This window comes from Erythrolamprus reginae, chromosome 2, assembly GCF_031021105.1.
Source record: "Erythrolamprus reginae isolate rEryReg1 chromosome 2, rEryReg1.hap1, whole genome shotgun sequence".
NCBI classification, from domain to species: Eukaryota; Metazoa; Chordata; class Lepidosauria; order Squamata; family Dipsadidae; genus Erythrolamprus; species Erythrolamprus reginae.
In genome coordinates, this window is record NC_091951.1 from 135,234,039 (window position 1) to 135,250,849 (window position 16,811).

The 16,811-nt window shown below is 34.4% G+C and overlaps 1 protein-coding gene across 2 annotated transcripts in view; it reads left to right on the forward strand.

Moving 5' to 3' along the window:
* The window catches only part of GABRB2 (gamma-aminobutyric acid type A receptor subunit beta2), a 146,683-nt gene that overhangs the window by 49,767 nt on the left and 80,105 nt on the right, over positions 1–16,811 (forward strand). For both annotated transcript variants that reach the window (XM_070735896.1, XM_070735897.1), the window contains exon 4: positions 1,124–1,344. In XM_070735896.1, the coding sequence (XP_070591997.1) occupies positions 1,124–1,344 (221 nt within the window). The remainder of the gene's footprint in view (positions 1–1,123; positions 1,345–16,811) is intronic.

Consider the following 16,811-nt stretch of genomic DNA (forward strand, 5'->3'; position numbering starts at 1 on the left):
ATAATTTGTTTACTTGACTGGGCTAAGTACAATTTTGTATTAGATACATATGAATAGATAGATAAAATAAAATACAGTACTGTTATTAGTATCTGTTCTGGTTTCTGGTAGAATTTTAGCTATTACAAATAACTTTTACTAAATGCAGTATTTCATAAACAAAGAAACGCCATCTTTATTCTCTTCCTTCTGTATTCAAAATACACTTCATACTAGCACATTTCTTGTTCTCCCGTTATTTCTCCTAATTACATTCCTTTTGCATTCCTTCCAGCCTCCTCCGTTCACCAAGATTTATGTACTCACAGCATGATTCAAAAACAGCAGAAATGACTAGAAAATAACACAGAATGAGTTTGCTTGCTTGGGAGCTGAACGGGAACACCTTCCATTTTTGTTCTACAACATTGAAACTCCACCCTTCTTCCCCACTGACCCCCTGACATACCAAATACATCACTCCAGTATTTAATCCATTCCTCCCCTTAATATCTTCTTCCAAACACTTGTTCCCTACGTTTTTGGACCCTTCTGAATTTAGGATCGACCCAGCGAATGTCTGATTTTTCCTCGCTAGATTCTGGACTCATAGCAACATCCTGTGGCTGGCCTCCCCCCTGTTCTACTACCTGTAACCCAGGCCCACCAGTAATTAATAAACACTATCTGTATCAGAGTCCTCAAGTTCTTCATCATCCTCCAACTGACCAGGACTATGTACAACAGTATCTAGACAATTATATCTCTAATCTTTACTCAAATACTATTGATTCTTAAAGAGAAGGCAATACTTATGAATGGCTTATATGGTACTTTATTGCCATTATTCCTATGCTTTTGCTTTTAATTAAAGGAAAGGTTTTTTTTAAGAAGAGATAAAATTATCATATAGACTGATGCCAAATATTTTGATATTTTTAAATAAAATATATTTTATTTTATTTTGAGAATAACACAGTATTTATTTATTTATTTTAAAAACTCCATTAAATTTATAGACAATGGTGGTCAGTTGAAGAAGGTTTTTTTGGTTTGGTTTAGTTTGATTTGGTTATTTCAAATAGCAAAACAAAAAATAATGAAATGTTCAACCTATTTTTCTCTCTCTCTTCTATCATTTCAGGACTATACTTTGACTATGTATTTTCAACAAGCATGGAGGGATAAGAGGCTTTCGTATAATGTAATACCTTTAAATCTTACATTGGACAATAGAGTAGCAGATCAGCTTTGGGTTCCTGATACCTACTTCCTGAATGATAAGAAGTCATTTGTACATGGTGTCACCGTGAAGAACAGAATGATTCGTTTACATCCAGATGGGACAGTTCTCTATGGTCTCAGGTCAGCATTAAACATTCTGAATGGCTGTGTTCTATGTAGGCTAATTCTCTTTTCATTCTCTGGTTTTTCTTTTTTCCTTTTATGTAGGTTGTGTAGAATTTTGCCAGCTTCCCTCAACTTTGTGCTCTTCAAAATGGTTGGCATTAAAACCCCATAATCTGAAGATCATTATCATATTTTTAGTCCAAATATTCAGGAGTGCACTAGATTGAGGAAGGCTAATACACAGTAGGTTTTGTACTAAAACCAAATGTCTTTATCATTAAACAATGCAAGTGACTTTAGTGAAGAAACATCTTACTGACATGTATGTATATAAAGACCTTTGCTTAATTATTGGGGGGGGGGTAGAACAGTGATTCTCATCCCCCCCCAGTCATGTATTATTGCCACTTGTTTCCAAAATATTAGTTTCCCTGTGCTAGATATACGTTTAAAAAGGGAATAAAAATGGATACCTCTTTTTTATTTTAAATGGTTTTTTGTCACACAATAAAAAATTGCAAAACAGCAGCAGCAAGCCAAAATTGATATGTAACAACTGAAAATAGGTATCAGAATTATACGGTGGCAGAATATTGAAAAGGGTTTGATATCTGTGACTTTCAAGGTAAGAGTTTTGCAGCAAAGATGCTTTCTTGTTAAAAAACAGTAATATGTATATTCATTCTTGGGGTGGGGAGATATTTTTTAGAAAAGTATTAAGAACATATTTTCTTAACTCATTATTCTGCCTTTTCATTTGGTTCTACAAAAAATAATAATAATAATAACAACAACAACAACAACAATTTATTAGATTTGTATGCCGCCCCTCTCCACAGACTCAGGGCGGCTCACAGCAATAATAATAACAGTATACAATGTAACAAATCTAATATTAAAATAAAGTATCTAAAAACACGTCATTTAAAAAACCATACAACACAAGCATACCATACATAAAACTATATAAGCCTGGGGGAGATGTCTTAATTGCCCCATGCCTGGCGATATAGGTAGGTCTTGAGCAATTTATGAAAGGCAAGGAGGGTGGGGGCAGTTCTGATCTCTGGGGGGGAGTTGATTCCAGAGAGCAGGGGCCGCCACAGTTCCCAATAGGGTATGAAAAATGTACCTGTGAATAATTTGAAATTGAAGATGATACAAAAGTAAAGGAAATTTAACACATACACACATTTTACAGCCAAGAATACCGCTTGTGTTGTCATATAACGTTTAAGTGAGTTGCAAAATAATTCAATGTGAAATCCTTACATGAATACACCTACAGTATATATGTTGACTTGTAAAAATAGGAAAGTAAACTTTTATACATAGGAAAAAAGAAAACTTATTGTTTTTTTGTGTAGTAATTTCTTCTTGCAGTGACTTGGCATTTGACATGTACATGAAGTTTAATGGGTTTATGAAAGCTGGCCAAAAGGTGGAAAAAAGGAAAAAACCCTACTTTCTAATCCATTTAACCTAATCAGAAAAAAAAAGTATTAACAAGGCAAATTAAAAACTTAGTGTTCTTTAAGCCTTCTCCCATCAGATTGCTGTCCAGATGTGTTACATTTTTGCAGCACAAATTCATTTTGCCTAGGAATTATGGAGGTCTGACACGTCTGAAGGACAACAGATTGAGAAAGGTTGATTTAACTCTCTTGAAGCAGTGCCATCAAAGAAGTGGCTGCTAATTTATGTGACTAATATGAGGTGATCAGATGTCCCGCTTTTGGCGGGACAGTCCCGATTTCTAACAATTTCTCCTGCGTTTTAAAAAAGTCCCGACCGATACTTAATGGCAAAGAAAAAGTAGTGGATGAAGAGAAGAAGAGGGGAGGCCAGAGGGGCCGAGATGCTGTCGTAGATTGGTTGTGCCTCATGTCAGTCAGAGCAATGGGCCCCAGCACTTCCGCTGCTCCAGCTCCCACTAAGCAGCTCCTAGAACAAATTAAAGCGTGCAAGTACACAGGTAGGGAAGATGCCTTACATCTTGGCCGTCCTCCCACTGCGGCAGACCACCTTTTGTGGCCACGCCCCCTTCAGCCCGGCAACAGTTGGCAGGCTTCTCCCATTGCTAAAGGCAATGGGGGAAACCCCTGAGGGGGCGGAGCCAAACCAGATGCTGCTGTGTACCTCAGAGCTACTCGCTTTATAGAATCTCTCTCTAAACAGATATGCCGCCTAATATTTCTACACGTTCTGCTGTGAGTCCCTGTCGTCTTTTTTTCCCCTCTTTGAGAGTCCGAGAGTGGGAGGGCTGCTACAGGTGGTCCTCGTCTTACGACCATAACGGAGCCCAATGTTTTTGTGGATAACCGAGGCATTTGTTCAGTTTCACTCCTTTATGACCTTCCTTGCCTCAATTATTAAGGGAACTGCCACAGTTGATAAGTTAATAACCTGGTTTTTATTTTTAATCAAGAAACCCACCTACCCAGGTCAATTGTGTCCCACTTTACCAGTGTTAAAATCTGGTCACCTTAGCACTAATATGGTCTCCTTAAACTAAGTTACCGAACCAGTTTTGTTGTAGTGGTTCAAGCTAGAAACCAGGAAACTGTAAATTTTAGTCCTGCCTTAAGATTAGATGACCACTGGGTGAACTTGGTCCAATCACTTTTTGTCAGCATTAGATAGGAAAAGCCTTGACAATAAAATTACAATGATTAGTCATAGAGCTCAATACTGACTTGAAGGCATACACAATACAAACCAAGTCTAATGTCAAAGCACTTCCTTGTAATATCAGTTTTATATTTTAAACCAATAACATTCTAGATTTCAATATTATTGCAAAGGTAAATACTCTTGAAAACAGCATGATTTACATCAAAAAAGAGTTTGTAATTAGGTTTACTGCATTTAGTATTTAGATACCTTTTTCTTTCCTAAACAATTTTTAAAAAATTCTCAGAATTCAGCTAGAGCTTTGATATGGAATATGAATGCTATCCAAGGCAAGGGGCATTTCCACTCTGCTTTAAGAATAAGCAATTTAAAAATTTGCAATAAAATATTTTTGAAATCTTGTTTTGGTGTTGGTCATGGTATACCATCAGGAGGAAAAGAGTGGGAATACAATTATATGGCAATATACTGTAATTAAATTTACTTTCCATCTAAATGTATGAGTGACTTCTAGGTGCCCTGTATACTGCTACACATCGGTGCAAATCTCATATAATGTATAAAAATGTCAGGACACCACTTCCTTTTAATCTGCCATCTGTATGAACAGATGGAAAGTATGTTACAGGACCAGAGGGAGATGTCAAAATTCAAACCACAGGGAAAGGAACAAAATGCAGACTTTTCTTTTTCTTTTACCATTATGTAAAATATACTGTAGATATTGAAATATAGCACTGATAACTAGATTACTATTTGTTTTTAAAGCGAAGTATCTTGGGATGTGCAATGAAAATAGCATGTTCTTTCAGCTTTTCTTTTCTTTGTGGGAATATATGTTTTAATACAACTTTTTCCCCAGAAAATAAAATCTGATTTTTTTTAAAGAAAGAATCTGAAATCTGATTCATATTTGAGAGGAATAAACCAAAGGAACCAATTGGGATGGTTCTGTTATTAATATATTCAGTTCTCTCTCAGCTTCTACTCTTATTTAATAATAATTATTATATATTAATTGTTTTTTAATCTTATTATATGCCATTCAGAGTCACTTTAACTTGAGACGGGCAGCAATTTAAATTTGATATACAAATGGATGGATGGATGGATGGATGGATGAAGGAAGGAAGGAAGGAACAAACAAACAAACAAACAAACAACTTTATATTTCTGGACATTTTCTTAAAATACCTCATTTTTTTGCTTCTGTCACTAACTTAAACTGGGATTAAGTGGCCTGCCTGATACTACTCAAATAGTTAAGATCAACAACCTCCAAACATATTAATACTATTAACTGTAAGAATGCATATGTTATATTTTTTCTTAACATTTGTATACAGCTGCTGATCAACTGACATATTCACTAATCACTTTTTCTTGCAGGATATTATTTTTTTAATTTAAAAATATAACTATACCTTCATACTTACTTAGACATCATTGGCACTTAATTCTTTAGAAGTTACTCTAAAGTTAGCATTCATCTTTATTACGATGATCACTAAACATTTTTATACAGTTTGTAGTAGGATTTACAGAGCTCAGATGGAAATAACTGATTAAGTTAGGGAAAAATTAAATTAGCAATAAAATACAAGAAATTGTGCTGAAAGATTAAATATGCAAAACTAAATAACTAAATTACAAAGCTACTTTTCAACATACATAAAAGAAAATGCTCAGTTTTAGAAGAGTAATCATAATAAACATATTATAAAATAACATAAAACTTCAAATAGAATTGTTAAATTCATTGTTTGTTTCTCATCAGCTGGAACAAGAATTGTCATGTTTCACTATCAGTTTCCTAGTACAAGCTCTTGAAACATAATCTGACAACTGTTTATACTCATTATAGTCTACCAAAAGTAGGATTTAATATAATTTCATCATAAAATTTCATCATGAAATCATTACAGCAGCATGGGGTCAAGAGTATTATCTGCTCTGAGTGTCAGGGACAGAACTGTCTGAAAAATGAACTTATTGGTAACTTTGCTCCAGTACAGATAACACAGTGTGTTAAAATCTAGGGTAAAAGCCCTATAATATTTGAAGATTCTATAGAAATTTAGCCAGGAGCAAAGGTTTACTTACCGAAAAAATGAGAAAATTCCTAGCATTATCAATCTGTTAATGAAAATCTATTATTTCATATCTAGCAAATTTTTAGCTTAGGAAAGTCACAAAGTACACAGGTATGTTATAAGTTAGGCCAGTATGTGTAATAATTTCTCCATCATGTCCTTCCAAGTTGAATGAACATTATCTAGTGGGAGCAATGGAGCAAGATTTTCAGTGAATAGTGCCGTGTTAAGCCAGTAAGTCATCATTTTTGCTTCCACTGAACTGAGAACTACTACAATCAGAATCTTGTACTGCAGATGCACTGAGCTACCCCTGAAAAAATCCTGAGGAACTTACATTGAATAGTTCCCAAAAGAGGAAAAGTATTTTTAACAATACAGCTTGGATATATTAAAAACAATTTGAACAATTAAAAGTTAACTTGGTGCTATCTTCTTTCACATATCCTAAAATTTTCTTTTCATTTTTAAATGTATTGTATTTTAGAGCAAATGGTATGACTAGAAATATTTCAAAATGTCATCAACAGTCACCTCTATAGTTCTAATACCAATATATGCCAATGCTAAAGGAAATTCTGTATGCTACAAAGTTAATTTGGTGCTTTCTTCATAGAACAATACCACAATTTTCTACACTGCCAGATTTTAAAGGTGAATATCAAGTGAGATTCATCTACATGTGAAGAAAACAAAATTTAGAGTGCAGTCATGAAACTCAAGTACTGTTTATTCGTAGCTACTATATTCTGTGGATCTGCTTCGTTTAAGATGGAACTAATTCAATAATATTTCCACTATAAAGGAATGTTGTAACTTGTAGTAATCACAAGTGTGTTCCGGTATTTTATAATGGGAATTGTTATAGAAAATAAAATATGCTATTGACAAATAGAAATAGAGCCAATATATAATGTATTCTAAAAAGAGCATATAATTACCAAAGATGAGTATTTTAGGTCAAATAAGCAGGAAAAGCAACCTGGCTACATTGTTTAGAATGTAAGAAAGGTAGGTGAAAATCTACTTTTTGTGGGCATTGCCAATTTTTAATAGGCATGTTTCACAAAACTATTTTTGGATATGGTATAACAGGGTTCCTCTTTCATGACCTTTATAGACGATTAAAAGCATAAATATAAAATGCGGACACTACCACCCATAAAAATTTCACCTGCAGTTGTATGTGTCACTTCTGGAAGTTTTAACTGGATGAAGCATTGTTTCTTTAAGGATAATTGAAAACAAGGGGAAAATAAAATGGGCAAATCATGCTGGTAAAAGGCAAGCAAAGATTGCGTGTTGATGATTTTGGTAAGAGGTTATTTTGGATAAGAGAGAATGAAACATTTCAGAAGTGGACTTTGGAGTTTTTAACTTGTCTTTATTATTAACATTTTAACATTCATGGCTAGTTGCTTTGGATTACTGACAGTTTTATGGCAGGTTCAGAATAAGGGTTCCAGTCAGCAATAAATGTAAACGTTATCTTTTCTATGATTCAAAGAAATCAAGTTAACCATCTCAGCAAGTTCATCTTAACCAACCGTTCCTCTATTGTGGACAGTTTTTAATAATCTTTAAAATCCTCTGAATCACATGTGTATTTGAATCTAGAGTTTTCTAGCTTTTTTCCAAGTCTATCAACTATGATAAAATATTCTTTCTTGTAGTTCACATTTGCAGTATAAAATTGAGATGCCTTTATACATTCTAGTCAATTTCTCTGGCGACATATACCAACAGCACATCATTTTACTAAAATTATCTTTAAGATTATAACAGTGTAAATTTCTATTCTTTCAACCACATATTTATTCATTGTTCAATCTGTGTGTTATAACCAAAACGTTTTATAAATTCTTTAACTTGTTTTCTGTTTCAAATTTCAATGCATTTTTACATTTTGATAATTACAAATTATAATTTCTACACAATTATATTTCAGTCTCAGTGGCACAATGTTCAAAACCATATGCTCTTTTGTCTATTTTAAATCTTTCTGATTTAAAATAATCAGATGACAATAAATAAAAAAAAATTGTTGGAAAAATGCCCTGCTACTACTTGTTCTTTTGATTTAAGTTTATATTTCCCTTGTCAAAATTCCTAAACCATAAGCTAGTCATTTGTTTTTCTCTATTATTTCTCGTATATATAATGCTTTTTGTGCTAAGAGCCACAAAGGTATTTTTGGGCATAGTCTGAATTTATACCTATTCTATATTTTCAACATGAAACCTCCAACATTTAAAAGTCATTAAAATCATTGCTAAGGTCTAATTTTGTGGCTCTCTGGTTTTAGTGCTACATTGGTCTCTTTCCAATTCTTTGGCATCTTTATTCCTTGCAAGATTGATTTCATTATGTTTTGTAAAGGTTGCAAAAGTTCATCATCAAAACATGTATAGTATAACCTATCAATCCATCTGGTCCAGTTACCTTTCTTGTTTAATATTTTTTACAGCTTCAAAAACTTTCCTTATTGTTATAAGTCCATTCATAATTAGGCTCTGTTCCTTGTAGTCCTTGCTAAATTTTGTTTCTTTAGATATTGCTAAAGAAATAAGTAAACATTACTTCCTTTAGGCAGGTTTAAATAATATCGATAAAATGCTTTTTGTATGGCTGTGTTATCCATTAATACAATAAAAACCAGTCAAAATCTCTCTTCTTCAAAAGTAAAAACCACACCTTCCAATTTGTCCCATTAAAATTGAATCTATATTAATCTCTCAGGGGAAAAAGAATACTTTTTTCTTTCATGCAAGATTCCAATAAATTTCTTTAAGAACAATTTCATTTGTATTGCCAATCTTCAATCTTGATAATTTTGCAGTCAGCAAAATTTGATCTCTTTTTCTTCCTTACAAAGTGTACCAATCCCTTGGAACGTTTCCTCCCATCATCTTGTATTTATTGTATAGAATTGATCAACTTTTTTCTATATCTTTTCCAATATCTTTATCAAAATTCTGTGGAATTGCTCTAGATCTCAAATGAAATTCCTTCTCTCTCAATTCCAACAGAGCCATTTATTTAGTTCTCTTTCCAACTCTCCATCTATAACTTTTGTCTTACTCTCTAAAGTTTCCACCAATAGGTTTCAAATCTCCAGAAAGTCGCTTCACGGACCTTTTCATCTTCTTATTTCACCTCCTCTTTAAATCTTTATCCATTCTTTTCCAAAAGCCGTCATTTTAGTATCACGTGAATCATCTAAGTTAGTGTTCAGTTGCTCAAATATTTTTTTAATCAAATGTGTAATTCCTCTCACTGCAGGTTGCTCTATATATCCCTACCCCCTACTAATTTTACAGCTTTTATGGTGATGCCATTATAATATTAGTACTTCAAAATGAATGTTTCTCAAACAACACGCGCCCCCCTCCCCAATTTTGTCTTCCTGTGCCCTTAATTTTTTTATATCAAATAGCAGTACTTACAGTTATAGTCAGGCTCACAATCAGCATCTCTATATTTACAGCCAACAGCACACTCTGGCTGATAGTACCTTTTTGGTTTTGTTTTGTAACATCCCTCGGTTGTCTCCATTCCTTAAATAGTAAGCAACAAAAAAACTCCAGAAAGTCAAGTTTATTTTTCTATTTTAATTCCAATCTGTTCAAACGAAGTGTATCCTGTATCCAGTGTTTCCTCTAATTTTTTTGGGGGGTGGGCAGAAAAGTATAGTGTCTGAGCGGCAGTCCCTTCAGGACTGGGCGGCACAGAAATATTAATTAAATAAATAAATAAACAAACAAATAAAAAACCCACCCTGTTTTGCCTCAGAGAATTTCAAAATAAAATACTGTACTGTGTGTCTATAACAGTGAGCTCATAATAGGGCAACTCTATCAATATCAAAATGCCACTTAAATAGTTGAGCTAGTTTCAAACTAGATTTTTATTTTCTTTCTCTCTTCCTTACTCCCATTCTTTTTATTTCTCTTTTCCTTCCTCTCTTTTTTCTATCTGTTTCTCTCTCTTCCTCTCTTCCTCTCTCTCTCCTTCCCTCTCACTCTTTCCCTCTCGGCTTCTGGGCAGGTTTGGAAAACTCTGAGTTGATGATGATTTTTAAGTGAGCGATTGCTCACTGCTCAGCTTAGAGGGAACTATGCCTGTATCCATTTAAAACTTTTAAAAACCTTCTTCCAGTTAAGATTTTGGAGGGTTTTTGGCCAAATGTTTTTAAAACTTAAAAACCATTTTTCCCTTTGTAATCCTGAAAGAATGTTGATTCACCAAGTGGGATTTTCTTGTCCTGCTTCTCTCTCTTCAGTTGTAAATTAGTTAGTTAAAACTGTTTAAGAAATGGGCTCAGGTGAACTTTACCTCCATATAGGCTGCGTTATGGCTGCAAGCTTGATTGAAATTCCTGAACTCTCAGTCGCTCAACTCACAGGGTAAACTCAAAAACTTCAGTTCCTGCAATCTATTCATAAAGAGCAGCTGCTTGGATTACCTGTATGCAGTCTCATGACATCTTCTTTGTCTGCAGAGACTGCACTGCCAAAATCTAGAACAGATTTAGATTTAGATTTAATTGGATTTATATGCCGCCCCTCTCCGAGGACTCGGGGCGGCTCACAGCATGTACAGAAAAAAACAGGAAACAATAATAACAATCCAATTATACCTTAAAAAACAATCTTAAAATTCTAATTAAAAACTATCAATATCATTCATTCAGCAGTCAAACTAAGCATTCATTGGTCAGGGGGGAAGGTCTAAGGAACCCCAGGCCTGGCGGCAAAGATGAGTTTTTAAACTTTTTCGGGAGGCAAGGCAAACGGGTGTCAAACTCACAATACATTTTCATCATGGGACGTAACACAACTTTACACACACACACACACACACACCATTTAGAATCTATCTCTGCCATCTCCTGCTCTTTCAGGAATGACTAGTTCTCTACGAATTCACAGATGTTTCTTTTCATTGTGACAGTGAATATTGCTCTACAACTTCTAATTATGAAAACATAAAAGCCTAACATAAAATACAATCAACCCAAAAGCGAGTGATACGTGGGAATTAATTTTACACTGTTTTATGTCTACTTTCACATAAATGTGAATGTTTGTGTGAAAAAATATTTATAATCTTTAAGCTGCTACAATATTTTTATTACAAGAAAATGTCCTATTGGTATATGTTTTTCTTCTTTGTAAATAAAATATGAAACTGGCATTAGGTTTTGTTTTGCTAAAACCTAAGAAGCCATGTAAGCAATGCCACTAAACAGCCTGACAAAGCTGGTTCAGAAAAAAAAAGGTTTAGTATTAAAGTCTGTAGGATTACAGAACTCTTTTTGATAAGCTTTTCATCTCATTCACCATCTCATCATTATCTCTCCAGGTTCTCAAATAATCCATCTATATTATGTGTATGGAATTCAAAGTGGTTTTATAGATGCAAATGGAGGAAAATCAAAGACAGGAGATAGGAGTAGTAATTTCAGGCCCTGTATCTAGTAATATTTGCTGTCTTAGATTTTTATGTTTAAAGCATAGTTCTAAAATGTAAAGTGGGATAATCATTCAAAGATTGCTCAGTCTTACTTCTTCTGATGGCAATATTTTTGGATGTTTAAATAACCTTGTTTTAAAGTTGCTCAAAGGAAGGCAAAAGAAATTTCAGTGGAGTTCTTTGAAGTATTCCAAAACCTTTTCTAAAACCTCTATCTCTTCTTCCTTCCACAGAACAGACAGTTGCCTAAGGATGAGCTATGAAAATATTTGTTCATAAATGGATAATAGTTTAGGTCATTAATCTTTATTTATGAATGCAATATCAGTAGGCTATCCCTTATATAATCCAGACAAAATATTCTCTAGAGATTATTTTGAGGAGGTAAATATTTGAAAATTTCCTAGTATCCCTTTGTCCATAGATTGCAGCTACGTGTGTTCATGCAACTGCTGAAAAATCCAATTATTTCTTGAGAATATGAATCTACCTGTCTGCAAAGATGCTATTAAATTAAATGTTATTTTTATTTTGTCAAACATGTACAGAATAACAGATAGGTATTAACATGAGTATGAACACAGAAAATGGCTACAAATAAATGGGGACAATAGGACAGGGATGGTAGACACACTGGTGCTCTTATAGACCTCTTAGGAATGAGGTGAGGTAGACAGTTTAAAGTTGAAGCTATGGGAGTTTGATGAATAACAATGAAGTCAGGTAGAGCATTCCAGGCATTGACCATTCTATTGTTGGAGTCTTATTTTCTTCAATCGAGTTTGAAGCAGTTTACCTTGAGTTTGTATCTATTATGTGCTTGTGTAATTTTGCAGTTGAAGCTGAAGTATTCATTGACAGGTAGGACATTGTAGCAGATAATTCTGTGTACTAAGCTTAGGTCAGATCGTAGGCGGCATAGTTGTAGGTTGTCAAAGCCCAAAATTTCAAGCCTGGTGGCATAAGGTAATCTGTTGTTAGCAGAGTAGTAGAATACTCTTCTCATGAAATACCTCATATTTGGCAAGCATTTTTTGTAGCTGGATAAAAAAAACATCTCTTTTTTTGCTTTAAATTTTTTCCCTACCTTTCTTGTAGATTTTTTTTAGCCAAAAATATTCTCCAGTCTTCTACATGTCACAAATTTTATATCTCCCACTATCCAATCTAGAAACTATCCACATCTAGAAATAATGAATAATGAATGCAATTACAAACTTTTATCTTTCTTAGCTGTAATTCTTGATTAATTTTGAGGTGTTTCAGACTTATAACCCTGAATTATATAACTCTTTTCATCAAGATTTTGTTTCACTGACATGTGGTATAGCCCAGCAGTTAATTTTTTGTTTCCTCCATCACACTTGTAGCACTTTAAAGATTAACACATTCATTTCAGCATTAACTTTTTTCTGAACTGCAATCTTATTATTAGATGTATAAATTAAGATCCTAAGCTTTAGATGCATGTTTCTAATTGGAGAGGAAGTTTCAGTATGCTCAGTTGGAAATAAAATGAAAAAATACAAGTTGTGCTTCAGTGGTTATTAAAAAGAGGAGAGAACCATATCAAGTATAATATTTGGAAGGACTTCACAGTTATTTAAAAACCTAAAATATTCTGTACTGACAGTAGTGGCAAGTTATTAGCCATTGTTTTTACTGGCTTTCATTGGCTGGCGATGCTGATGAATTAAATTGAGCAGTGAAGAAAAGGAATGTAAAGTAAAATTAGAAGATTATTAGACTAATAAAGATGGAATGTTAGGAAGAAAAACATGTCCTAAACATTTTTCATGGCATATTTCTGATAGTTGAGCAATATTATTTTTGTACATTGTACATTTTGTACAAAATTATTATTGTACATTGTTTTATTGTTGCTGTTAGCCGCCCCGAGTCTCCGGAGAGGGGCGGCATACAAATCCAGTAAATGAATGAATGAATGAATAAATAAATATTTTTTTAAAATTGTTATGGAAACTGTTTAAGAGAAGAGTTGGATCAAGAATAAATGAGCTGATGGTAGTGCAGAAAGAGGTGCAAGAGGAAATTAATAGGATATTAAACATAAAATGGGAGATTACAAAGGAGAAGGCAGTATTAGTAATAAGGAGTGATATGGGTGAATTCAGAGAAATTAAAGAAGCAGCTATAGAAAGTGCCCAAGCAGTAATAGTTTTAGGTTGGAAGGATGCAACAAAATGGACAATACAAAATTGGTACTGGTACATAGTAGACCACATTCAGTTTGAAACTATGGATATAAAGATGAATATGACTAATGAAAATAAAGTGAAAATAAAGTGAAAGAACTGATGGGAAGATGGGTCAGGGTCAGTGTTCCCTCTAATTTTTTTTTGGGGGGGGGGCGGAAAAGTATAGTGTCTGAGCGGCAGTCCCTTCAGGACTGGGCGGCACAGAAATAATAAATAAGTAAGTAAGTAAGTAAATAAACAAACAAACAAACAAACAAGCAAGCAAACAAATAAAAAACCCACCCTGTTTTGCCTCAGAGAATTTCAAAATAAAATACTGTACTGTGTGTCTATAACAGTGAGCTCATAATAGGGCAACTCTATCAATATCAAAATGCCACTTAAATAGTTGAGCTAGTTTCAAACTAGATTTTTATTTTCTTTCTCTCTTCCTTACTCCCATTCTTTTTCTTTCTCTTTTCCTTCCTCTCTTTTTTCTATCTGTTTGTCTCTCTTCCTCTCTTCCTCTCTCTCTCCTTCCCTCTCTTTCCCTCTCGGCTTCTGGGCAGGCTTGGAAAACTCTGAGTTGATGATGATTTTTAAGTGAGCGATTGCTCACTGCTCAGCTTAGAGGGAACTATGGTCAGGGTTAGAAGTTATATGGTTAGTAGAATTCGAGACCAAGGTATAAAGAATAAACTGGAATCACTCTATAATTTGTAAATATTGTAATGTTCTTGGTTTAAAATGATATAAAAAGTACACTCTCATTTTGGTGAAGGGGTCTGAATGAATGATGTTGGGTGGTGGGAGCATGCATCACTGTGCACTGTGTTTTATGTAGTGTGTATATAGATATATTTTTCTCCATGACAATCTGTTCCAAACCTGTTATTTAATCTTTGAATTATTTAGCCATTTCACTGTAATTGGATCCATCCGCTTTGCTGCTGAACATCCTCTCCTACTCTTCACTAGAAAGTTAGATCTTTACATAATGTGGTTGAAGTAGAATAATTTGAGCCTAGTCATGTGACTTAATTTGTTGAATGGGTATATTTTTGTTTTCTTGGCTGTCCATTAGGAGTCTTCTCCAACACAAAAGTTGTAAAGCAGCAATACTCTTTGTATCCTGCTTCTTCAAAGTCCAACTTGTGCTTTCATAGTGTGTCACAAGCAATACTATGTTTGTATGATTCTGATTTTTGTAGGCAAAAACTAATCATAGCATTTAAATATATTTTCAAAGCCCTAATTGCAGTCCCTCCAAGTGCTACTCAATGGTGTATGTGTTGACTACTTATTCCTTTATTGTTGATGGCTGATCCTAAAAGCAAAAGTTATTTACCACTTTGATATCTTTATTTTCAATTCTAAAGCTGGCTATGTATTGTGCTCGATATCAATAGTTTTGTTTTGTTTATATTTAATTTTAATGCCATGCGTTTATTATGCTCTGTCGTCTTTTATTACTAGGGTTTGCAAATCCTTTGCAAATTTTAACTACTGTACTGTAGTATCATCAGGATGGAACAGGTTACTGATATATATTCTTCCAGTTTTAAAACCACACTCATCTTCCAATCCAGCTTCCCTTAATATATATTCAGCATGTAGGTTGAATAAATGAAGGGAGAGCATACAGCTTTGTATTGTTTGGAGCTCATCTGATTCACCATGTTTTTTGCATACTGTGGCTTCCTGCTCTATATATACTGTAGTTTTCTCATGAGGAAATTAAGATGTTCTGGGATTCCCACTTTTCTAAGTGCATTCTACAGCTTGACATAATAAGTTTGACCAAAGTCTTTTATTCGTTCATTTGATCTATAACTGAACATGTGCCCAGGGGTACATCTAGGTTATACAGCAACCTCTTTCTTAGCACCTCCAATGTGGTATAGCTGAGCCAATAAGCTATTTTATCATTTAAATCAGATTGTCCAAGAACTGTGAGGCCAACTCTTACTGATTATCCAGCAATAGATCCAGGGGTGGGCAGCAGGCAGGACGGGGTGGAACACAGTTCTACCAGTGGAAATGAAGCTGCATGCACAGCTCCAGCTGACCAGCGGCAGTAACTTCCTGGATTACTGTTCTCAGCTCGGCTCTTCTTTTCCCCCCTGCTGCTGCTGCTACTGTGCGCTCCTCCCTTTTTTCCTCTTTCCTCCTTCCTGACCTTAGAGGAGCTTCCCTGTCTCCTGCCCGGCTCCCCTCCAGCCTCACGCGGCCACCTCCCAAGGCCAGGAGAGCTGTGCCATGCCGAAGCAGTCTGGCCTATGGCCTTTTGGCCCTCGCGATGATCGTTCAAGCCACTCCCAGCTGGTCACATGGCCGGCAAGTCACTCCTACCCAGTCACATGACCATCAAGTCACACCCACAAAATAAACCACACCCACAGTGTGGCAGTAAAAATTTTGGCTGCCCATTACTGAATGATCTATGTACTTGTGTGTTTTGCCAGGTATAAATATATTCTGCTAAAATCAGACTTCATTCATACCATATTCATAACTGAAGAAATGTTTGATTTTATATTCTGGTTACCTAACAACTAGGTAAAAGATAAACTTGCCAACACATTATTATTGCACCATCTTCCAAAGAGTGATTTGAAAACACCTATTTTATTTTTGCAAAACCTAAAAAAAACCAAACCCTAGGCTGTCAATGTTTAGCAAGATATATCCTTTAAAATGCTTGTATAATTTCAGAGGCCTGTTTGTTCAATCACTCAAGTGACTTCAACAAATAATGTTAATTGTCTTTGTTGCTTTAAATATTTTGATTTCTTTGTTCACTTCGAATGAGGATGTTATATCCTCAAAGAGTTTGCAGGAGACTAAACAACCTTTAAAAATGCAGAAGACAAAATGAAAAGGTAAAAACTGAAAATAAATTGTAAAATTAATTAACAGTGAAAAGCCTCACATTACAAAAAAAAAATTTGTCTAAGGCAGAGAATGAGATGAAAGACAGTTGCTGTGAGATGACCCCAGAATAATAATAAATTGAACTAATAAAATTCTGAGGTTTTGTAAACTGCTACTTATGTAATTATTGCAAATGGTGAAAAAAAAT